The sequence below is a fragment of the Ailuropoda melanoleuca genome, chromosome 11 (genome assembly GCF_002007445.2).
Source record: "Ailuropoda melanoleuca isolate Jingjing chromosome 11, ASM200744v2, whole genome shotgun sequence".
NCBI classification, from domain to species: domain Eukaryota; kingdom Metazoa; phylum Chordata; class Mammalia; order Carnivora; family Ursidae; genus Ailuropoda; species Ailuropoda melanoleuca.
Window position 1 is genome coordinate 106,686,940 of NC_048228.1, and position 24,928 is coordinate 106,711,867.

The 24,928-nt window shown below is 57.8% G+C and overlaps 1 protein-coding gene across 1 annotated transcript in view; it reads left to right on the forward strand.

The window, feature by feature from the left end:
* SORCS2 (sortilin related VPS10 domain containing receptor 2) overlaps nucleotides 1–24,928 on the forward strand; it is a 433,021-nt gene that overhangs the window by 158,284 nt on the left and 249,809 nt on the right. The window contains exon 3 of the mRNA XM_034670980.1: nucleotides 22,767–22,834. Within this exon, the coding sequence (XP_034526871.1) occupies nucleotides 22,767–22,834 (68 nt within the window). The remainder of the gene's footprint in view (nucleotides 1–22,766; nucleotides 22,835–24,928) is intronic.

Sequence of the window (24,928 nt, forward strand, 5' to 3'; positions counted from 1 at the left end):
CCAGTTTATCCATTTGTATTTTTTTATGCCCATGCTTTTGTGTCTTACCTAAGAATTTTGATCAGAAGTCAAAGAGATATTCTTTCCTGTTTTAGTCTAGAATTGTTACAGTTCTAGAGTTTACATTTGGGTCTAGGACCCATTGTGAGTTGGTTTTTGTCTATGGTGTGAGGTAAGGGTTGAGATTTGGGTTTTGTTTTGCTTTTTGTTTCTCTGCAGATATATGTGCTGTTGACTCGGCACCATTTGTTGAAAACACCATGATTAATGATTAATTGATTAATTAGTAATTAATTTTAAAGGAGTAGAAAGAGATAAGGGGACTTTCTTAGAAGAAGGATGGAATTAGTTCATTAAGACCTGGGGTGTGGAAATAATCTTAACCCAGCTGAGAAAGGAAGGAGGGAGAAAAGCAGAGGACGGCTGAGCCCTCACTGGCTCCAGGTCAATGTGGCAAGCTCATTTCAGCCAGATTTCTCCCATTGCAATGGAAATTGGTTGCCACATAGGCAGCAGGAATGGGATGCCTCCCAGAGCCTTGGGTATGTATTTACCAGATGGAGTGGCCCGACTTGCCCACTTTCTACCCCTCTATTCACACCCTCTGGCCAAATTTGCTCTGACCACGCATGGCTCAGGGCCCAATGAGGCCAAGGCTGGATCCCGGTGGCTGTCAGGGGCTGAGTCCCCCAGTCACTGAGAAGCCCACATGTTCGCAGGGATTATTCAGTGGTGGCCCATGCAGCTCCATGTCATGTCCTGATGGGGACACAGGCTCAAGTCCTGCCATGTCACCCTGACTCTGCAGTCACCTTATGCTCCTGCCTGCCTGTCTCTCTGCCTAGGTGGACAGCATGCAAGGGTGGGAAAGGCCTCAAACTGGGAAAACCCACCCTGAGCTCACCTTTATGGGGGGCCTTCTGTGTTTCGTTGGGATTTTGTTGCAGACAAATTAACAAATCCCCACTCTGGACTGGGAATGGAGTGATCCTCAAAAAGAAATGTCTGGCTAATCCCATCCATCATCAGGGCTCCAGGCATAGTGATGAGGAAAGGCAACGTGTTGGCTAATTCGTGGTGCGAAAGAGGAGTTGAGGGCCCTTGAGGCTTCCTTGTCCAGCTCCGGCTTACACGAATCCCTGGTAACATTCCGACCAGCTTGTCCCCCACTGCTTGCTCACCCCTGGTGACGAGGAGCTCACTACTCTGATCAAGGGGAAACTCCCACTACAGATGGAACGACTGTGTCTTTTCTAACCCCTTGAGTCAAGATTGGGGATACAGAGTTACCAAATAAGGGTATTGGGCATTTATATCAGTATCTTGTTGAGATGATATATGGAAAATTCTGGGAACACCAAGGCCAGCTCTGTGGGCCATTCTCTCTGGGCATGAAAACTCTCTCGTCCTTACCTCCTGTGTTGGGCCTTGAGGCCTCCTGGAGCCACCCGCAGGGCACTGCCCCTGGGTTTCTGAAGCAAGGGCTTGGCCGGGCCAGCCAGTGGGAATCCTTGCCTCACACGCGTCTAGTTCTTGTGCACAGCAGTGGTAAGCGTGAGTGGGAGGCCAAACCCCACTACCTGGGTTTGCACGGAGAAGCGTCTCGGGTCAGGCTGTGCCGCACAGAACCAGGCTGGGCCAGCCTTGCGGGAGTGGGAGTAGCAGCCGGAGCAGAAGCGAACGCAAAACCACACAGCAGATTGCATAGGCCGCGCTTCCGTGAACACCCGCCCTCCTGAGAATGCCTAGAGGTGACTGCGAGTCACAGGGTGTCCCAGGGTGGGCAGGAGCAGACGTGTCTGGTTTCAGTACACCTGGCTCCTCTGCTGTCTTGGGCAAGCTCCTTTCCCCCAATCACTGGCCGCCGATCAGCTGTGTGCAAGTGCCTTAATTTCCCTGAGCACCAGCTGGACGACTGGATTGCTCCGAATCACAGGCTTGCCGTGGAGCTCAAACCAGGTGAAGGCTTGTAGCCTGGAAAGTTCCAGATAAGTGCTGTGATGTAAACATCTAAGCCAGGTGATGACGAGGTTCACATGAACACACAGAGGTACGTCTCGCACGTAGTAGGAGCTCTGTGGAGGATGGCTGACTGTGTGCGTTGGTGGCTTAAGAGCCCATCTGGATGGAGCTCTGTGCTGTGTGCAGCTAGAATGAACACGACCTCTTTGGTTACAGAATTTCCCCCTGAGGCTGAAAATAGAAAGCCTTCTTATTATAGAAAACCTGGCAAGTGTGCAAAAGGGAAAAGAAAACCATCCCTGCACCCAGAGGCCGGCGTTTCTGCACTCAGACCTTTCCGTCTGGTTGGTTTCCTGCCCACGTGTCTGCGTATCTGTCTTTGTTTATATGTGTGTATAAACTTAACAGTCACAATGAAGAGAAGAGATGATGGGAAACATGCCAAGTTAGTTTATCAGGTGTTTGCTGCTCCCCCACTGGGCGTGAGCCCCGCCCCAGGCTGGGGTCCGAGGGTGGGTGTGAGTCATGGTCGCTGATTTCCAAAAACCCTGTGGTCTCATGGAGGAAACAGACAAAGACACACAGATTTTCAATGTCATGTGGAAATGCAGGGAGGACCTGCTGTATATAGAATTTCAAGTATTTTTTCACGTAATATTGTATCATGAGTATCTTCTCAGATCCTTGTTTGTCTTTTCCCGTGCTTTGTGTTTGCTGATTGAGTTAAATGGCATTGCTACAGTTTATGGAAACTTTCACTCAATAGGCATTGCTCCCGGCTTGCTATTGTAAGTAAGCAGCACCAAGATGAGCTTTGAATGTTGAAGCAGAGGTGTCAGCCCAGCCCCGGAACTGGGGACAGAGCGGGGGGGGGGGGGGGGGGAGGTGACAGATCAGACCTTCTGCCCTGGGTCTGATTCTGGAGGGAGAGAGAGTCTTTCAGAAAGCTGCACAGCTGTGGTCTCTGCTGGAGCCCAGCAGACATTTATCACTTCGGCGTCCCCCCGAAAGCTGGCACCGCATCGTGACGCCTGTCGAAATAGTTCTGCCAAATTTGCTCCATCATTAACTTTCCGTCACTGTTAATTTTAGACAGGGCTCTTCATTCACATTTTCTGTCTTTGTCAAGTTGATGGAGATGGGTCTGCTTTCAGCCTGACGTGCTGGCGGCGGGGCACTCCTGCACCCAGGACGGTAGGGCGCCCTCCGCCACAGCTGGTCACGACATGATTTAGCTGCATTGGCTCGGGGAGTCTACACGTGGAGGCTGATTTGACCGGTCTGCTTGATACATGCGTCCCTCCGGTGAAGGGAGTGTTCTGTCTGATGAACTTAAGTTATAGTTCGGCTGTGTGTTCTGGTCCCAGGAGATTCATGCCCATCCTTGTCCTTCGGAGGGAGATGCACTGACTTCACCCCGGGGAGAGCATCTTTGCAGAGATTTCAAAAATGAAGCTCTTGTTTATGTCCGCAGGTCCAACCCTCCTGTCATTTTCTTTTCTCCAACAAGTGACAAATATACCCCAGTTTTCATGACAAAGGATATATGTGTGTGTGTGTGTATATATATATATATATATATTTTTTTTTTTTTCTCCTCTGCTTTTAGCTAGACTTCCTTAGGCTACCCTGAAATATTTAGAGAAGCCAGGGTCATGTTTATTTATGACAGGTGTATTTATATCAAATACGAATGTGAGAAGATGGGGTCACTTCTCTCTCGGCTGACGTTTGTCCTTGCAGGGGTCTCTTTGGATGATTTAAAGCACCTGACGGGGTTGCCTCCCTCCCACCCGCTTGGAGAACACCTGTGCGCCGGGCTTGGCTCACGGCATCTCCAAGCTGTCAGTCTCCACCACACTCTCCAGGCCCACTGCCCGTTCAGATGGTCCCTGGCGGCTGAGAATTAACCTGGGTCTGTCCAGCGCGAGCGTGGGCTTGTTCTGTGACAGTCTCAGAGGAAGGGTCACATGTCTTTTCTTGCCCCATTGTCCACCATGGACACAGCCTAATTCTTGGCATTTTGCAGCCCTTGGCTGGGACAGGCAGTAGAGGGGAGCCCCTTGGCCTCTTAATTCTCCAGTAGCCCACACAGCCTGCTTTGTCTGATATGGTGCCATCAGTGGATCAGCCACACACATGTAAACTGAAGTGTACGGCTTTCGTGGAATTCTGTTGCCCCCAGGGCCCTGTGCCTGGGAGGGTGGCTGAGGGTGCCGGGTCAGAGGGGCAAATCCTTGAACGGGCAGCTCTCCACGTGGACTAGCTGTGAAACTAAGGATTCTTTCAGGAATTGCACGCGGGCTGGGGTTTACCCCCCTGCTTTATTGGTTTGTACAAGGTCAGCAGGAACTGGGTAATATGACCTTGGGCAGGGGAGAGGTTGTTGGGCTGCTGCAGGGTCTGCAGGGTGGCCGTGGGGAGCAGAGCAGCCTGCATGGTCCCACCAGGTGGAACTGGGACCGACTCAGGGAGATTGGTTCAGCTAAACCTGCGGAGGGCCTTTGGAAGGTGGGGAGCGCCCTGTCGTAGGAGCTATGCAAGCTGCAAGCCTGTGGGGCTGGGGTGCTGCAGGTCTCGTAGTGACGTCTGAATGAGGCTGTGCCGTCCTCGGGTGAGACTTGCATGGCATCAGGGTCCCCGCTAAGCATTCTTCTTCCAGTGGGTGCGCGGGGTTACTGGTGTCCTATCCTACGGATGGGCAGCTTGCGAGGCCGGCTAGCTAGACTGCGGCAGGACGCCCCAGACCCTGAGGTCATGGGACTCTTTCTAAGTAGGAGGCAAGGAACTCCCTGGGAATGTGTTGATTTGTTGTCGGATTTACACTAAGACCTCCAGGAAAGTCCCGAGGTCCCTTAGATAGGGGTGTGCTTAGAAAACATGGTGAGGACAGCTGTAGAAATCTGCTTCTTAGAAACCACCAAATGTTATTTTAAAAGCACTTTTCTTGAAGTGCTTCATCTCCGACATTCACAGCATGACTGTGACGACAGGCCTCTTTCTGGGCCGGTCCCTCCCCAATCTGCTGGCGGCACCCTGCCTTCTGGCTGCCAGAGCCCGCCCACCGGGGACAGGCTTGGGACACAGGGTACACCTGTCACAGGCCTCCGAAGATTTCTCCCAACAACCACTTCTAGAAAGGGCGTGAGCCTCGGCGGGTGATCAGGGAATCGGTTTCTGAAGTTGTCACCGGGAGAACCCGTCCTGGGCGCAGTCTCCGCCAGGCCACGGCTGTCATGGCTGTTATGTGTCAGAAAGCCCAGATAAGGGCCTGCGGAGGCCACGGTCACGATTCTCAAAGACAGCATAACACCCGCCTGGGATCCGGGGCTTCACCTGAGCCCATGCAAGCCTCGCTCTATTTGAGGAGAATCGCTGCCCACGTTTACGGCTCTTGCCTGTGAGCCCCCACGGCTTTGTGGCTTTACAGAAATAGCACCCACAGGGAGGGGCTGGGTTTTGTGGTCAGCCTGGTTTTGTACAGAAGCTGAAGTGGCTGAGAGCTTTCGACAATCTCCTTGATGCGTCCTGTCATGTTGGAGCTGCGTTTGTGAGGTAGTGAGCTCCCCGTCACTAGATTCCTGCCTTGTTGTTGGGGCTTGGGGAGAAGCTGAGGTGGGGCGTTCTGCATTCAGAGAAGCTGGATGTTTTTCCAAGTCTTCTTCCAGGGAGGAGCCAGGACAGGAGCATCCAGTGACCCTCAGGGCCTGGAGCGACCCCCACATCTTGTTTCCATCCCTTTCCATGCTGACAATAAGGGCAGCAGCCTGACCAGGGGTGAGCACGCCTCTGACAGCTCTGTGGTTCCCTTCCCAGGCCCTGGCTGGCTTGTCCTGGGCAGACCACGTGCATGTGTGGTAGGAGGAAATGAAGTGTTTCCATCATCTAGCTTTCCACCGTGGAAACAATGTGAAGTTTTCTGTTTAAGGAGTGAATTGATTAAAATAAAACCTTAATAACATAGCCTCCTGATGGGTGATTCTGGTACAGATGGTACAGGTGGGCTCAGAGTTACGGACACTGGGTGTGGACCACTGGGCAGTGGTCCCTGGTCCCGTGCAGGTGGGGTGACCCCTGACCTGCCAGCCCAACTGAAAGCGTCTGGCACAGGGGCTTCCAGATAGATGCATGGACCACGGCGCTGGGAGACGAGTCCCCAGAGGAGCAGGCGACGCCCAAGGCTGCGAGGCCTCAGAGGCCAGCCTTTCCCAGCAGGTGACAGCAAAAGCACTCCCATGGCAGCTGCACCTAAAAGATCCCCTTCTGCAGGGAGCCCACTTCCCCAAAGCTGCCTTCCTCCCCTCTCCCTCCTCTGCCCTCCCTCCTCCCTCCCCTCCTCTGCCATTGTGCCCTGTCCCAGAACTGCAGACACGTCTACTTCCAAGCCTCCCCAGATGTCCCTCAGGAGGGACAGGGTCATTCCTGCCCACTTTTGCAGTGACACTGGACTCCGGTGCACAAATTCTGGCCACAGCCACACGCAGCCAAGGGCGTACTGTGCCGGGTGCTGGGGAGGCACAACGAGCAAGTCCTTGTGCTCGGGGAGGCCTCAGTGCAGGGGGGTCAGACCCCAGCTGTGATGCCGGCGGCGGTGGAGGTGGTGATGGAGACGACCCCGCTTCCCCGCACCAACTCTTCCCCATCCTGGCCTGGTGGGCGCCAGGCTCGGGCTGGCCCTTGAGGAGCCTCCAGGGGGAAACGGCGGGTGAATGAGGAGTCAGGGGTAGGACATCAAAGGACGTGGAGTCCTTGGGAAGGTCTGAGATAGGAGGGACTCTGAATCCCCTGGGGGATCCTGAAGGGTGGGTGGGGTTGGGGGAGGAATTTTGGGGTGAGGAGTGGGGTGAGCAGGGCCCCAAAGCAGGGTAGAGCTGGAGGTGGCTGGAGCCGGCAGGGTGGACGATGGGCAGGTCTCGACTGCCAGCCAGGGCGTCTGGGCGGCCGGAGACGCCTTGGTGCCTGTGCCTGGGGGGGGGGTGTCATCACGCTCATGTGCCCTTAGGTGGCTCTGCTGTAGCTGTGAGTTCCCAAGTGCCCTCTCCAGGCTCAATCCAGACTGAACGGCCCCGCGAGGCCCAGAAAGCGGCCCTTCCAGAGAGGGCCCACGCCTGGCGGTTCCGCCGGGATGAGCCCTGCGTGGATATCTTCCTGCCCTGCCAGGGGAACGGGAGGGGCTGACTGGCCCCATACACTGGGTGGGTCCCAGGCTGGTCTGTAAACCCCGAAATGGGGTGGACACCTCTGCGAACGGGCCTGTCTATACATTTATGGGTTTTCTGGGATTCTTCACAGGGTCCCCTCCCGGAGGACAGGTCAGAGTCAGTGTTCTGGGTGAGGGGAGGGGGATCGTGACTCGTCTGCTTTGGTGAACAGCGTGCAAAGGGGGCTTTGGGAGTCAGGCTGCAAGTCTGGTGCGCAGGGGGCAGGCGCTGTGGAGCGAGGCAGGGGAGAGGGGGCTGGACTGTGGTGGGCTGTGGGGAGGCCACAGGACCGTGTCTCCTGCAGACTCAGGGCTCCATGCCAGGGCCCACAGGACCTTTAGGCACCCACAAAAATGTTTTAATTTCCTTTAGCATCAGAAGAAGAAAAATAAATTCTTAGATCAAGGAAATGTTTTGGTATATAATACGAATATATTCTTTTTTATGCCAGTGCAGCCATAAAATATAATTGTTCGTATTTTTTTTTTATGGAGGAAGTAGCCCATGAAATCCTGAAGTGCCTCAGGCCCCCAGAAGTCATCTTGCTCCCCAGATGGCTAAGAGGGGCGGATTCCAGAAACGAGGGCTAGATTTCATTGTGGGTCTCTCCCACTGGCTTTCTCGAGAAGATAAATTAGTCTTTGCAGAGCTCAGATGGGCCCCAAGTGGCTTCTCTCCAAGCTGGTATCTGGCCTGCCAGGCCTCCTGCTTTCCTGAGAGACAGGCCTTTGGGGGAGAGCAGCCTGTCTGGACTCCTTAAAGCCACGGGGCATTTTCAGGGGCTGCTGTGGCTGATACCTCAGGCCCTCCCAGTTGAAGGCAAGCCAAGGGCTCCCCTCCCACCACCTGCCTTTCCTTTGTTCTGGGCCCCTCCGCTCTGAAGTGCAGGCACCATTTGCAAAGAGAAATTCTTGGAAGTGGAGAACATATGGTTTTCTGGCTGGGGGCTGGCAGGGAGGAGGGGCAGGGTGTTGGAGCCCAGGGAGGGATTTCGGTTTTAACAACAGGACCAGCAGTTCCCACCCTCCTGCAGGAGATGCCCCAGGCACTTTCTAGGTTGAGGGAAGATCCACCCACATGACCGTGTTTCCTGTGACCTTTTATGGCCACAAACAGGTCTGAGAAATGCCAGCCACCTCGGCCAGGTAGACAGGCAGGAGTATTGTTCCGCGTAGCTATCGAGCAGCTCCGAAAGCACGAACGAATGAATGAGTAAGAATCTTGCAATTTCTCTAATAATTTTCCTTAGGGCGACTTGGGAAGGAGTGACAGGTGGGATACGGGCCAGTTGGGTTGTTGGAAATGGAGAGTAAATAGTATTTTCAAAGTGTAGCCAGGGTGGGAGAGTCTCCCAAGACCCATCTATTAACATACACATCATCCCTTAAACAGGTGGGATGTAAAATGCCATTTTCCACAGAGGGGTAACGTTCTCCATTTATTTTCTGCTGACTGATTTTGATTTATAGGAGTCCTTTCAGAGCCTACTTCTCAACTCCCTTTTTGTAAACATTAGGTTTGGCGCCCATGTAGGGTGCCTGATAGATGGGGGCTGGGCTCTCACCTGCTTGCTATGCGGGCACACGCGGCCAGGTCGGGAGCCCGGTTGCCCCAGGAGCCTTCCCAGTCCCTTCCTTCCATCAGCGGCAGTGGGAAGGGCACCCGACTGCGGAGTCAGGTGGGGCCCCTGGTGGAGACTGTGGCCCTGCCAGTTCCCAGCTGTGTCCCCCGCAGCAGGCTGAGCCTCTGTGTCCTCATCTAGATAATGGGTGCGTGCCTAGGTCAGTGTCCGTGGGCTGCCATACGCATCACCACGCACCCACCGTGTGCTTACATGGCAGGAATTCATCACCTCCCGGCCCTGCAGGCTGGAAGCCCAGGGGCGAGGCGTGGGCAGGGTGGGTTCCTCCAAGGGCCCAGAGGGAGAAGTTTCCCAGCTCTGTCCCAGCGTCTAGAGGCTTCAGGCATTCCCTGGCTGTGGATGGGCGTCTTCTCCCTCCGTCTTCGCTCTGTGTGTCTGTGTCCAAATGGCCCTTTTTTTTGTGAGGACGCCAGTCATAGTGGAATAGGAGCCCCTTCCCCATGATCTTTGGTAATTCCTCTATTTCTAAACAAGGTCACACTCCCAGGTTCCAGGGGTTAGGACCTTCTGGGGGGACGTGATTCAACCTACAACCTGGTCTCCGAGGTGCCACCAGGGGCGGGCCTGGGGAGGACACCTCGCTCAGCACCCTCCCCACCCCCCCCAGCCACTGCTTCTCCGTCTGTCCTGCGTGGGGACTAGAGACAGAGCGACACCCGTGGCCCTGCCCTCCGGAGGCTGCTGTCTCCGGGAGGAAAGAACAGGACATGCCGCTGAGCGCGTTTGTGGGAGGTGCAGTGTGTTCGCCTCCTGGGGGGGCCGCTACAAAGCACCCCAGGCTGGGGATGGAAGCAGCCGGGGCTTGTTCTCTGCCTGCTCTGGGTCCAGGAGTCCCAGATCAGGGTTCACGGGCAGGGCTGCCCCAGGCCTCTCGCCTGGCGTCTGGGAGTTTGCTGGCGATCCTTGGCATTCCTGGACTTGGAGACGCGTCACCCCATCTCTGCCTCTGTCTTCATGTGGCCTCCTCCCCGAGGACCATTTCTTTTCTTCGTAAGGACACTTGTCACCGGATTTTGGCTACTCCAGGACAAACTCATCTTGAGATTTTTTAAAAAGATTTTATTTATTTATGTGACAGAGAAAGAGAGAACACAAGCAAGGGGAGCGGCAGAGGGAGAGGGAGAAACAGACCCCCTGCTGAACAGGGAGCCCTATGCGGGGATCGATCCCAGGACCCTGTGATCATGACCTGAGCCAAAGGCAGACGCTTCACTGACTGAGCCACCTAGGTGGCCCTCATCTGGAACTGTTTAATTATATCCTAAAGGCCCCTTTCCCAAATAAGGTGACATTCAGAGGTTCCAGGTAGACATACTTTGGGGGGTCACATTCAACTCACCATATCCAGGCTCTGTGGAGACCCAAGGGGGCCCCGCCTTGACTGGAGGTGGGCAGAGGGTTCCGGAGTCATCCCAGCCAGACGTGCCTGAGGCGAGACCCTTGAGAAGTGTGGATGTGCGTGATGAGGAGGGGCGGGGAGGCCAGGGCTGGCAGGGGACCCGCAAGCTGAGTGGAGGGGGAGCAGGGGGGAGGTGAAGAACACGGAGGGAGTGGGCGGCGCCTGTTCAAGGCACGTGGCTGTCCATCCTGCCTGGTGGGAGCGTCCTGTCCTTGCCCGCGTTCCTTCCTTCCTTCTCCGAACCCTTCCAAGTGTGGCTGCAGAGGCGAGGATGGCCCCCGGCCCCCGCCCTGGACGCTCCTGGGGGGCGGTCAGTTTCTGCGGCGGTCTGAGGCCTTGCGAATAAATCCTTCTTCATGTGGCATTTGGGTTGGACGAGGGCTCTCGGAGGAGTGGTGACAGACGGCCAGGCTGCGCTCTGAAATTGGAGCTGTAAAACAGCCTGACGGAAGGCCTCGTGGGGACGTGAGCTCCCAGCCGGGGAGGGGCTGCCGCAGACCGTCAAGTCCAAGGACAGCCCCTGCCGGCCCACCGTAGGGGAGGCAGCTTCCGGCACCTCTGGAGGCCAGAGTCGGGACGGGAGTCTGGCTTCAGAGGAGGCACGCTTTGCTGCCACCTGTCCCCATGCTGTCCTGCTAAACCGGGGCACACGGGGTGAAGGCCTTCTTTCTTGCGACCGGTCCCCTGAGGCCCATGGGTGAGCTTCATGCCCAGCCCTGCGGCGTCTCAGCTGTGACCTGGGGCAGATAACCTCCCTCACTGTGTCTCAACGTCCTCATCTGCAAAAGGGGGACGGGCTGGTTCCCAATGACCAGGGTCGTGGCGAGGAGGCGAGGATTACAGGAGATCACGTCCGTAAAGCTCTTAGCGCGAGGCCGGGAAGGAGTGACTCAGTGCTACTGTAATGAACGGAGATGACGAAGGGGAGGTTTTCATGGCGCAGGCCCACGGGTGACACACAGGGCTCCTGCCACGTTCTGTGGGTTCTGGGGGCCAGAACTGAGCCTCAAAGTCACACCTTCCAGGGGAGGCCGAGGCCAGCCCTGTCTCCAGAATGGGGAGGAATGGGGCTTTGATGACATGTCTCTGTGGACGTCTATACTTCAGCTGCTCTGGGTAACAAGGGTCCCACCAGTGTGGACACTGCAGGGACCAAGAGAATGTCCCTGACCCTACCCTGCGGATACCGCACCTTATTGGCCTCTCCCAGGGAGAAAGGGCTATGGCCCCTAGTGGGCAGGGTCATGGCTTCAAGGCTGTGACTCATGTGAGATGTTCTTTCTTGCTTTTGTCCTCTTTTGGTTCTTATATCCCTGCCCATTTCTGGTCCCCCAGTACTGGGGACACCTGGGCAGGGCCTCCCTGTCACGTGGTAGGAGCCCACCATCGCTGCCGTCCTTACGCGTGTGTGATGGGCCTTGGTCTCGGTCCACGGGGCTGGCTGGGGAGTGGGCTTGAGTGTGGTCGCAGGCCCAGCCCTGTCTCCGGAGACTCCCTGGGAGGCACGTCCGGGGTCCCTGGGGTGGGGGGGGGGTGAGGCTTTGCGTTGTTTTCTCTTGTTTGCATCTGGGTGACCTGCATCTCAAGTTTCTCTTTTCTTATTATAACATTTTATTTGAAAATAACAGCAAGGAGTCACACAGATAGCGCGAGAGCTGGGTGGACCCCCTCCCCCACCACGTGGCCAGAGCCAGGACACTGGTGCAGACCCCCGCGTCGAGAAGGCTTGTTGGGGCTAAAGCTGGGGCTCCTGTCCAGGACGCCCCGCCTGCCTTGTTCGGCCACATCCTTTATGTACATTCTCCTTCATTCTTCCTGGAGGGCAGGGGTTCGAGGGTCCTCCCACCCAGACCCTTCTTGGAGACCCTCCTGCTGTCTTTGCAGGCCACCAGAGCGCTGTCCTGGGACCCCCTGGTTGTCTGGTCAGAGCTTCTGCCCCAAGGGACCTTTCTTGAGTGGCCTCACGCCTTCTGCTTTTCCAGAGAGCATGAGACGTTTCCTTCCCAGACCCTCCCAGACCCTCCCCTGCCCCCGGGGCCGGCAGCCTCTCCCTCTCACCTTTCCTAGGCACCGCGGGAGGCAGGGAGGAGGTGGTACGGGCTCCGCCAGTGAGACGGAGTCAGGTCCAACTCTGGGTTTGCGGGGCAGCCCCCAACCTCCGTTCCTGCACTTGGGCAGCTGCAGGGCCCTGGCAGCCGGGGTGACTCAGAGCGTGACACGGTGTCACTGAGGGCAGCCAGGCCCATCTCTCACCCTGGTGAGGCCCGGACGGTCATTTGTCAGGCCCTCCTCAGCGTCAGGCAGGGGGCCGGGCCCTTTGAGCATGCTAGCACATTCAAGATCCTGGCCTCTCGGGGATGTGTGGCCCTTATCCACCAGTATTGCAGACAGAGAGGTGACACCAGAGCAAAGGGGGGCGCCACGCAGCGTGTGAGGGTTCACACTCAGGCCCGGCCAGCTTCAAGGCTGTGCGCCTTCCCCTGCAATGGGCCTCATCCTGTTGCTGGGCATCGGGGTGCAGCAGGTGGTGAGAGGAAGGGGCCAGTCCAGAAGATGTAATGCTTGAGCTCATGCCTGCTGTGGGGAAGTGTGTGTGCCTGGAGACATCCTGGAAGGCTTTCTGGTGGAGGCGGCATCTCTGCTGAGCCTGTAGGAGGGACCACCAGCTGAGTGGTGGAGAGGTGCAGGGGTCTGCCCGAGGAGAAAGGGGGACCAGCACAGAGGTGGGCACGTGTGTCTGAGCTGGGGAGTCGGCAGGTGGAACACTCTTCTGGGCACTTCGGCGTACACAGTGGCTTGCCGAGACTGCCTCACACGCGTGACTAACGAGTCCTCCCCAAACCACCACCCTAACCCCAGCGCTGTTCTCGCCGTGGGCACACCAAACTCCTCTTTGTCCAGCTCTGGAAGCCTGCATCCTCATCCCCGTGTCCTAGGTGAGCCTGAGCTGCCCGGGGGCCCGAGGAATACACGGCTCCTACACGGTGGAGCCAGGATCCAGACGGGACCCTCTGTCCCCAGGAACATACTGTGAAGTCCCCCAGGCTCTGCACAGGAGCCTGGAGCCAGGGGGCTGGGGTGCTGCATCAGGAGGAAGGGACTGGCAAGGGTGGGAGCCAGGCTGTCTGCTATGCAGAAGATTCTGTTGGAGGGAGATGCCTCATGCTAGCCCCAGCTTTGACAAGCAGACCCACCTGGGAGTGAGACCCTCAGGGAGCTCCCGGGGCCTGTGGGGTCCCGCCAGCTTAGAGAATCACGGAGGCTTCGTGGAGTAGAGGGAGAGGGGTGAGGCTCCTGGGGTAGGGGGCAGGCGTGAACGACGGCAGGCTGGTGGCCCAAGCCAGCGGCCCAGGGTGTCTGCAGACCACAGTGGGATGACCACAGCCTGACCCTCAGAGAACCAGCACCTGCGTGTGGCTTTCTGAGCCCAGCGGGTTCCCCCCCTCCGCTGTGCGGTCTTGGGCAGAGAGAAAGAGGACTCCCCTCCCTGGTAGATAAATGCAGACTCAGTTCCCTTAAAGGGACTAGATTTCTTCACTGAGGAAGCCTCTCGGGTGGAGATGTGCAGAGCCGAGCCCTGCTGCCTTCCTGGGGCCGCGGGGTGCGGGCCAGCCCCGCCTGCAGCTTGAAGGGAAGGCCGGCGTGGTGGGTCAGCAGGCAGCCCCTCCTCTTTCACTCAGGCTGGGGAGAGCTGCACAGGGTGCTGTTCTAGAAAGAGCTACGGTCTTGGCGTCAGACCAGACTGAGTCCAGCTCCACGGTCTCTGGAGCGCACCCTCGGGGTCGCCGCTGCCCCACCTGCAGCTCCACAGCTAACGCAGGCCAGGGGAACGATGGTGCCGAGCTGCGGGGCTGTAGGGACAAGCAAAGGAGGGGAATGTGCGGTCCCTCTCCCGTGCTGCGCCGGGTCTGCGAGCATCTGGACAAGGCCCCTGTGCTGCACGGGGTGGGGGTGCGGGTTCCGACACCCGGGTCTGGTCAGGGTGACCCTGTCTGACTGCATTGTCACCCGGCCCAACACCTCCTGTGTCCCTTCACAGCCCAGGCATCCCCAGCTCTCGATCGGGTTTCTTGAGTGGCTTTTGCTGGGGAGAGAGGAAACGGACATTTATTGAGTGCCAACTGAATGCGTTCATCACGGTCTAGCCTTTGCCCTGCCATGGGGACCAGTCCCCCAGGCATGAAAATGAGCATCTCTATCATGTTTTGAGGGCAGGAGGGAGAAGGACTCCCCGACGTGAGGGCTGGGGAATGTCAGCTACCTGGAGTGACTGCACACCAGGGCGGCTGTGTGGCCCCAGGGCGTGCACATGCACACTGAGGTGTGAACACGCAGCAGGTGACTCGGCCCAGGGCTCCATGTTAGCAGCAGTAAACGGTCTCTGGAGAGTCTGCTGCTCCTTCCCATGCCCCCTCCGCCTACCAAGAGTAGCCCCGTTTCTGTCCCGCGTGTTGTCAAGTGGCTTCAAGGGGACACAGCTACAGACCCTGTCCTTGTTCATTTTTTTCAGTTGAGATAACATTCGAGTGACCTAAGATTCACCATTTTAACCCTTTCAAAGTGTGCAGTGGCCCGGTGGTTTTTACGGCTCCCGTGTGTTAGCACAACGTGGTGGCACCTGCTGTTCTCCACGTGGTCCCTTCACCTAGTGCGCCATGCTGGAGACCTCTCCACACCGTCCGTGGCGCTTCCTGCCTCCTCTGTATGGATACGTGGTGCTCCCGAGGGTGGCTGGGCTGCAGGCCATCTATCCTGGCCTGTTTCTGGTCTCTGACTATTACGGTGTCGCAGGAAATGACTTTGGACATCCATCATTCCGTATGCACAAGGATGTCTACAGAATAGCTCCCCAGGAGTGGCATCGCCAGGCCACGGGGTCCACAGACTGCAGTTTTGTGAGCTGTTAGGCTTTCACTGTGGGTGTGTTTTTATACCCCCACTGACAGGGAGTCGAAGGTCCTACAAAGAGGCTCCTTTGCAAGCCGGTTCTGTCTGCCCTGGACTGGCATCCTTCCAAGTACAGGTGGAGAGTGACACCAGGGCCCAGGGGGCTTTTCTAGTGGGAGGTCTTCATCCTCAAATTGTGGCCCCCCAAGAAGCAGTCCGGCTGGTGGGTGTGAAGTCTGCCGAGTCCTCCATCATCCCCCGGGGGACGAGGACGCTGGGGCTCAGGGCAGGAAGGCTGCCCATGGGCCCCACACAAAGGCCAGCCAGCAAGCTGCCGTCTCACAGTCGTGCCCTGGGCGGGCTGGGGCCACCAGCCTGGGGAGCCTCCGGGAGGGACTGCTGGTGCTGAATTGCCCGGGAGGGAGGCCGTCCTGATGTCCCTGACCCTCCATCATCGTCCCTCCCTGCCAGTTACAGATCAGCCTCCTCGGCCAGCGTGGGATGTTTGTGTGGCTGATAAGTCTGTGCTGAGAATCACGTCCCATCCGGAGGGCCGAGTCATGGGCCTCATTGCATGTAATTACTCTGTGTCCTGTCCCTCTGGGGCCCCCGGGGGCGGGGGTTCAGCATCTCCGGAGAACAGGTGCAGCCTCAGAGCGCTTCTGCTCTCAGAAGACAAACTGGTCAGGTTCCCCAATCGCTGGGAATGTTTGGGTGGGTTCTCTCTCAAGCAACGGAATAAAAGTGATTCCCTCCAACGATTTTGATCATCAGCCCCGTCCCCCAGGAGAACAGTTGACAGTTTTGAAAGTCTTTTGATACCCGTTTTCCAATGCTCCTTCACCTCCCAGTGAGGTTGGGAAGGCTGGAGCAGGGACTGTTTCTCATTTTTTTAGACAAGTGCCGGGGCATGAGCAGCAGTGGGTGGGTGAAGCCAGCCGCTGTCCGCTGTCCGCAGCCAGGGGCGCCCTCCTGCTGGGGCCCAGCGACAGCCCGTGGCCTCTCGGAGAATCTCAGCTGTTTTGGGACAGGTTGTAAGGGGCTGTGGCTGGATCAGGCCTCCACAAAGCACCCCCAGGAGGGCGCCTTAGCTCACAGCTCAGGACAGAAAGCATCCCTGAGTGTGGGCAGCCTTCCACCCTTTCTGTGCGTGAACGTGTGTTTACAATCGCGGAATACAACTTGGTGCGCTCTTCTGAGCATCCTGGAACCTGAGTGTGGAGGGAATGTCATCATTGATGGGTCCACGGGACAGGGGGTGCCTGCGGCTGCTGGGACCCTGGCTGCTCCTTCTCTGTGGGTCCTCGTGCCCGCCATAGTGAGCGGTAAGACTGTTTGTTGAATGAATACTTGAAGTCACCATAAAACATCTCATTCTCTGCCTTCTCTTCTGACCTCCCTTTTCTGAACACTTCAGCGGTGTTTATTCTACGTGTTCCCATGGTCGATGCTAGCTGTATGATCTTGGGGCCGTTGTCTTACGTCTCTGTTCCTCAGCTTGTTCATCTGTGTAGTGGGGACGGTGGTGCATGGTGGAAAACCCTGACCTCCTTCCCATCTTCAGCATCTCTCCTATGGGGCTCAGGGCATGATGGTGCAGAGAGTGGAGAATGGGGATCTGCAGGGACCCCTCCCTCTCTGGGCCTCAGTCCTAGGTGGGCTCCTAAACCCACGTGTTCTGGTGTTCTGAGAGGGTGGGGTGTTGTCACATTCTGGCATCAACTTCTACAACTCTGAAAGGGGACGTGGGGTGGGGGTGGGGGAGGCCGTACCAGGAGTCATTCCTGGCTTTTTGGAGCTGGTTTGCTGCTGATGAATTCACTGAGCAGTTATTTATCAGACGCTCACTATGTGCTGGTACTTGGCTGGGCTCGGGAGAAAGTGCTGATTGACCGGACTTGGTTTTTGCCCTCCTGGGGCTCACAGCCTGTGGCTGGGAAGGCTTCAGGAGGAAGTGGTTTGAAGAATGAGCAGGAGGGAGGCAGAGCAGAGGGGCAGGAGGAGGGCAGTAAGCGCAGGGACCAGCATGTGCAAAGGCCCTGGGGTGACTGAGAGTTAGGGCAGTGGGTGTATGCCTGAGGGTGGTGTGTGTTTTTTGTTGGTCAGCGGGGACAGGTCAGCTGCATGTGGATGGAGAGGATGGGGCCGACTTGAGTGATAGGAAGCGATTCCAGCTTCTTATGGGGTGAGCAGATGGGGACCCAGGCCTTTTTTGGGTATAAGGATATGCCAGTGCAGTTTCTTAAACATTAACGTTAAAACACAGATTCTGAGTCAGCAGGTCGGGGTGGGGCCTCATCCATGGTCTGCATTTCTAGGAGCTCTGGGGAAGTGTGGCTGGTCACAGACCCCGTTATGAGCAGTGAGGACCTCACCTCATTATGCCACAGCTGGTCCTGTCCCGACTGGCGGGGGGAGGGGGGAGAAGACACATCAGCATGCAGGGGGGCCTTCTGTGCCCTCACAGGCCTGCCCCTTGTGGGCCACCTCTGCATTTTCCCATTTTCGGATGGGAAGTCCATTTTCAGAGTTCACAGTTGAGCCCGAATTCTTGCTGCCACACGTATGTGCACATGCGTGTGTGTGTGTCTGTGTGTATGCAGTGAGCTCATTGATGGACAGCTGAATTGAGCCTGAGTATCTGTTACTTTTCTTGGATTATTCTTGAGCCCTTGGAAGGCACAGGACTCAGCCATCTGCCTGCACAAGGGACTTGTGTCTCCTTTCATGACCGCGCTGCCGAATGGATGCTGGCCGCGGGCGGAGGCCCAGTGTTTCACAGTGAGCTGTAGGACCTCTGGTCAGTGCCGCTGTGGCCACTCCCTGCCCAGGATACAGAAATGGCTGACCTAGACACGTGCCAGTGGCCGCGCAGGGGGAGAGCCTGGGCCCCGGGGCATCTGTGCTCTGATTCCTGGTATAAGCCCGTGTGGATGGACATCACCCTCCCAGCAGCCTTGTGAGGTCCTACCGCGTCTGCTCCGATGCATGGCTAAGGAAACCGAGGCTCAGGGGGCCAGGCTTGTCCCCATGAGCCGCACCCTCCTTGTGGGTTTTATCCCGTTGGGGACGTGGTGCCAGCCGTGCTGGGGCACCTGACGAAGGTGGATGCCGTCTGCAGGCGGGGATGTTCGTTCCTGTGCCGCCGGCCTCCGCAGCCCTGGGCCCCGGCACTCCCCCCGAGCCAGGCTCCTCTCACACTGGCAGATCTGCTAATGCCACTTAAGGGTTCCCTGCTGGTTGGCGACTCTGCGGTTCCTTCAAACACAGGGCTGTTTTTAGGAGCCCCTCGCGGGAGCTTTGAGGGACAGACCTACTGCCCTTTTCCTAGTGCACTGTATAGGCTCTTTGCAGAGCAGGGGAGTGAGGGGTGTGTCGGGTGTCCTGGGGGCAGGACACCGTCTGGGTCTGGAATTGGCTTGTGTCGTCGGCAGGAGTTGGGGGCTCCATGACCTGCAGAGGGTCTCTGAGTGAGTTAGGGTTTCTTTCCTTCTTGGGGGGAGAGCCCTGGGCTGCCTCTTGAGGAGGAGTGGGCTGGTGAGGCCCCTAGCTCCTGTCCCTGGAAGCTACCCCTGGGCCCCAGATGGGGCTCTTGGAGGACCAGGGCCTGTCCTTGCTGAGCACCCTTCCCTTCTCTGATTCTGTTGCTCCATTTCTAAAGGCAGGAACTGGGTGAAGCCGTCCCAAGTTGCCCTGGGTTCCGGCGTTAAATCTGATGCCTTCTTCCAGCCCCCACCTCGGCCTGTCCTCTGGTTCCCTGACCAGCGAGATGAGATTCAACAGGCTTGGTAGACAGACACTCTCTCCAACACCTCGAGGGGCTGGAGGGGGATTCAGACTGGGGAACGTCAGGCCCAGCGAGGCTATTCTCAGGGCTCAATGCATAGTGAAAACATAGGGCCCTTTGTTCAAACATTTTAAAGAATTTCAAGATGAGGACAGCAAAGTGCAGGCCCTTCTGAGTAGGGGGCCCTGGGCGGGGGGCTGCTTGTGTCACACACCAGCCCATTGATCCTGGCTGCCTGGGACACTCCGGCTGGCAACGCCTCGTGTGCTGTCGCTGGGAAGGGGGTGGGTTCCCCCACCAGGGTTCTTGAGATCCTCCCCTGAGGCTGGGGCAGGCATCGCTGTGAACAAGCTGGGGGCCTCAAGAACGGGGAGAGTTCTGGTCCCTCAGACGGGGTTTGCTAGCGTCAGAAGGAGAGGGTGGTCCAGGCGGATGGGCTCTGGAGGAAGCCCCCTGGCAGCAGGGGGTGGTGGGGTCGGCTGGGGTTGGCTGTGGCCACGGCCTGAAGGACAGACTCTGTCTCCTCCCTGGATCTGCTTCCGGTCAGGGATATTCATTCATCCACTCAACGAATATTGGCGAACTCTTGCTCTGTGCTAAGCCCTAGGAATTCGGGCGGAACGAAGTGGATCACGTCCCCTCCTTGATGGAGCCCACAGCCCAGCAGCCTCAAGGACGAGCAGGGCTGGGAATTCCGGAGAGCTCGGCTTCTCTCTCTGGGGTCACGGGTTGGCTGGACCTGGGGAACGGGGCGTCCAGAGAGTCAGGGGCAGCACTCCCACTATGATCCCACCCACCTCCTGGCCCAGGGGCCTGGAAGTGAGGAGAGGAGACACAGGGGTGATGTGGGACCCGAGGGGCCCGCTCTCCCTCCGCAGGGGCAGTTCTCAATCCTGGTCCCCTCCTTGGGCATTCCTGACTGTCCAGGGGGAGTCATGTGGGCAGGGATGGGCTCAGGCCGCCTCGGGGATGGGATGAGACCTTGGCCACGGCTGGGACACAGAAGCCCCAACTCCCCTTCCAGATTTTTCTTCCACCCGGATCAAACCACCCCAGAGCTGCGGGAACAGGCCAGCCAGCAGAAAATGGTTCCTGGGAGATTTCATTTCCAAAGCTGTTAGCGGAGGACCCACCAAAGGGCTGGCCGTACTTTTTAGTTCTTTGAAACAACTTTCAGAAAGTAATGAACACACGGGGCCCTTGTTCAAACACTTGGGGGGATTTCAGGACGGTGTCCGCAGCGCAGATGGTGGAGACGCGGCCTTAGCCTGGTGGCGGCTGAGCCCGATGCCGAGGACGCATCGCCGGGGCTCCGGTGCCTGCTTGGGGGCTTACTGGCTGTGCGCACGGTGCTCACTCTCTCTCTGCGTTGGTTCCTTCATCTGTCGGTGGGGGTGATGACCAGAGCCGCCCCGTGCGTCCTGGCTGTAAAGAGGGTTGGTGTGTGTGAACTGTCACCCGGTGCCGCGCGTGGGTCAGGGCGGAGCTGACGCCCGCGAGTGTGAGCGAACGCAGCCCCTCCTCAGTGGCTGCTGGCGCCAGCATCCTCACCATCACAGAGGGAGCTGGGTATTCCTTCCTCACTGCAGGGCTGGAAACTGAGGCACACCGGGCTTGGAGTAGCCGACTCCAAAGCAGAGGGCTCCTTCTGCCACCAGCTGCAGAGTCAGGGGCACCTGCTGGGCTCCCCCAGGGCTGACCCCTCTTGGGTGGCTCCTTGTCTCAGCCCCGGGCGAGGATGGCCCTGGTCCCTGGCCTCTGGCGGCCAAACTCTCTTTCAGCTTCATGGGTTATGGAGGGGCCAGCGGAGCGATCCTGTCCCCTGCACAAGAGTGGACGGTGCATACTCTTGCTGGCAGAGGGGGACTTGTGAGTGGATGGCCAGAGCAGGGGGATGGGGCCCTTGCCCAGGCCACTCGCCTCTCCTGGCTCCCTTGTCTTCTTCATGTCAGCAGGAGCCGTGCCCAGCGCTGGGACACGAAGCAAGACACAGTCCCCTCCCGCAAAAGGCTCATTATCAAGTGGTGGGAACAGGCCCCAGGAGCAGTCCAGAGGGGAGAGTACAGGGTCTGGGGGAGTGTGGGGGGCACTGAACCAGGGGAGAGGTCTGGGAGTCTTCCTGGAGGGGCTGTCAATTAGACTGAGGTCTGAGAGTCGAGGAGGAATTACCCAAGGAGTTCGGGGTGGCGGCGGGAAGAGGGTCCCAATGGCCTGGGAGTGCTGCTGCTCAGAATGAAGGGGGTGGGCCTAAGGGGAGAGCCCCGCCCAGAAGGGGGTGGGGGGCACTAGCCCTGCCCGGAGATGGACCGCAGGGCAGGACTAGTCCCAGCAGCAGAAACCACTGGACAAGGAGCTCTGCCCACAGAAGGGCCTGAGCCCCATGTTAGGGGGTGAGCTCCCCACCCCTCAGAGTGTGTGGGCAAGGCTGAAATGGCTGGGGCTTGATAAGGATGTTGGGTTGAGGATTTCACCCTGGAGGGGCTGGATTAAACCGACTTTGAGGTCCCTTCCAGCTGTCACACTCTGGCTCCTCGAAATCCCCTCTGGGAACAGCAAGACCATAAAATATAAATCAATAGGTTAAAAATACACTTGTCTCCAGCACATCCAGTCCCTGTCACTCTGCCTGCTTCCCTCCGTCTCCAGAGGATCCCCGCTCAGCTCGGCCGCCCGACAGCCTGGCAGGAGAACGTCGCTTTGTTCCCCAGCAAGGTCGGGGCGATCGCGACTCCACAGACGAGGCCTCGAGTTTGTTTCTGATCACTGCTGCCTCCAGGACGCACGCTGTCCGGCTGCGGCCAGCGTCCCCTCCTCCTGCCCTCCCTGCTTTCATCATTGGGGAAAGGAAGATCAGCCAGGCTGTGTCTGGGGGCAGCCGCGCCCCCAGACCCGAGAGCGGAGGAGGTCGTGCTGGTGTCAGGAAACCAAACGGGGGACGGCCGGTGTGGTGGCCCCAAAGTAACCTGGCTAACGGCCCTACTGGCAGCGGGGGTGTTCCCGTTCCCTCCCGGGGTTCCCATGGCAACGGGAGTGTTAGGAGCAGCTAATAGGGATTGGCAGCGAGTGAAATGAAATTTGATGTACGAGAAGATGCATCGGCCGGTTGAGTAATTGGGGAGAAGGTGCTTTCCCCGCCGGGCAGGCAAATCCTCGCTTCCTTTCTGTTGTTCTTGCTCCTTCGTGAGTCCGTGAGAACTTTTGGGGGCTCTTAAACACGGGCGTTTTCATCAGTACACGCAGCTGCCTCTTCTTCGGGGCTGTGGATGGGACAGGCTTGGTCCCACGGGGCCCAGTGCGTGTGATGAATCGTTCACCAGCCTTGAAACAGCGCGCATGCCTTCGATGGTGTGCGGCCCCCCGCCGGCCTGCTGGGCTGTCCTCGGGCCTTCCACACCCCGTTGCTGGCTCCGCCGTCAGCCAGCGCTCGGACGGGAGTTACCGCAGCCCGTGCCCCGTGGCCTCCGCTTGTCTTGGGCGTAGCCCCGGCGGCTGTTCTCGGCTGTTCTCCGAGTCCCCATCTTTGGAAGTCTTGTCCAGTGCGTTCTCTGCCCAGCATGCGGCCACCCCCTCGGCTGCCCCTTTGGTCCCAGCTTGAGATGGTTCAGAGCTGGGTTTGAATGTTTCCTGGCAGCTGCCAGGGGACGCTCGCAGGATTGGGGTGTTCCCAAAGTCACCGTGAAGAGTGAAGTGATGTTTCAGAGCAGACAGCCTTGCCTCTAGGTGCTCTGCTGCAGGGTGGCTGGAGCCCCCGGGAAAGCCCGACAGAGAGGCCCAGGCAGCTGATGCTCGACACAACACCCCAAATCCTGGCTGTGGGGCACCCGTCCTTAGATCCTTCTGTCAGAGCCTCCGAACCCACTGACTTCTGTCTCTCTGTTGCCACCACAGGTGATCCTAATCCTGACGAAGTATTACCATGCAGACATGGGGAAGGTTCTGGAAAGTTCTCTGTGGCGGTAAGTCACCCCCAGGGTGGGCCTTTCTCCTTATGCACCTGCACATCTCCCCGGGCTGAGGGCCGAGAACCCCACGCCCGGCTGGAGCAGCCCTGTGAGTTGACGGTCTCCCAACTTCGTTTTGGATACACAATGTGTGTAGGAGACATGGAAGGCGAGTGAGGGTTTTGTCGGTGGGCACACCCGGCCCTGGAGAAGACACAGCCCTTTAGAAACCGTCTTCTCTTGCTTTTCACTCTGGGTTCCCACCCCCCATCCTTCTCTCCTCCCTGGAGGAAGAGGGTTTGCATTGTGAATTCAGGTCAGCGCACAAATGGCCCCCGCCCGTGCCCCGGACTTGAGATGCGGCTCCCGGAGTGCACCAAGTACGCCGATTACCCTCATTGTTCAGACATGGTTCTTTCTTCCTGGCTCAGCTGAGAGCTTGGTAAATAAATGACCCACCGGCGACGACGGGGGGGATGTCTCTTTATACGTGAGATGTGGATTCGGCCCAAGAACATTAAGCAGCCCCTTTGATGTTTTAAACGAGGTGGGAGAGAAGGTTTTGGGAAATCATTTCGGTTACTCTCGTCTTCCATATTTGCACCTGCTCACCCAGGAAGGGGGATGGGAAGCTCCCAGCATCCTGCGCTTTTCTCGGGCATGGATTCTGTTTCCTCCAAGCACCGTTTGCCGCTCCCACGTTCCCTGGGTGTTGAGCCGTTTTGGTTTTCAAGATGTGTTTCTCAAGCAATAAGTAATTCATTTTCTTATCTGAAATCTGTAAAGAAACACCCCAGCCTGCTCGTCAGAACTCTGTAGTGTGTGCGGCCCCCTCGAGTTGGTTTATTCTGGGCTTTTGGCTCTCCTTCCAGGGCAGGAGCGTGATGATTGATTCTGTTGGTTCTTGTTGGGGAAGTTCCGCGATGCTTTGGGGGTGTTGAAATGGCACCTCGAGCTGGGTCCTTTCCTTGCCGTATAAGGGATGCTGTCACCTTGGGGCCAGCTGGCGTGGTCACTGGCGGTCCTGATGACGCCGAGTCTGGGGAGTAAGCCCGCGTGCTGCCCTGTGTTTTTCTTACCCCTCCAGCCTGAGCGCCTTTGCGAGTTGGCCCCTCTCGGCCGGGTTCGCCCCGCGGATGCCCCAGCCTGCCCCCCCCCCGTTCCCCCACCAGCCTCAGGGAAAGGAGTCCCTGTCCTGCGAGGACAGGTGTTGTCCTGCCCGCCCCCCATGACCTCATGTGTTGGTGGATTTTCATCTTGTGCCTCGAAGGAGCTCACCCACCAAGAAGACGTAGGAGGGTTGCTTTCAAAATGCTGTTCAGTGTTGGGGGAGGCGCTCGGCATTTGGGATGAGAGCAGAAAATGGCCTGAACACTTGAGGGTTTGTGTTCTAGGACTGCTTTCGGGGCGAGGCCCCCGAGAAGGGCTGGCCCATGGAGGGCCTTCCCCTGGCTAGGTGGATGGTCCAAGGTCGGGTGCCCGGGCTACACAGTGAACAGAGGCGCCTGAGTCTTCTCTTGCCCCAGGCAGAATTCTATAGTCCCCTCGTTGGCCCCACTTGCTGTAAGCTGGCCAGTCCTAAAGGGGTGGGCTCTTCCTTCCTCAGCACCTGCTGGCTGTCCCTTGCACTGGGGGTCCTCTGCTCTCTGCAGGATCTCTGCAGGCCCCACACAGAGGAAACGGGGGTGTCATAAATGTTGCTTTGACAGCGAACAGTCCTCCCCAGTGTGATCTATGCCCACAGGACAGAGCTGCCCGTCCTTGTGGGGGACACGGTGGGAATGGTGGCTTTGGGCCAGTCCCGTGGCGTGGGGGCCAGGCCTTCTTGCTTACGGGCTCCAGACTCAGATTCTTCAGACGCAAGTAGAGAAGCCGAGAGAGAGGCCAGCCACCCACCTTGGGACTGCTCCGACAGGGGCTTGCTCTGCTCTGCCCCGAGCCTCAGGGCCTGACCTGTCCTTGCCTGAGAGAGTGTGCGTGCCCAGCGAGCTGACCTGGGACGTCCCTGGAACGGTACATGATCTCGATGGTGTTTTTCTCCAAAGCAAATCAGCCGACTTTAATTCTCCGTATTCTCATCATGGTGCACAGACATTTCCTCTCCTTTAT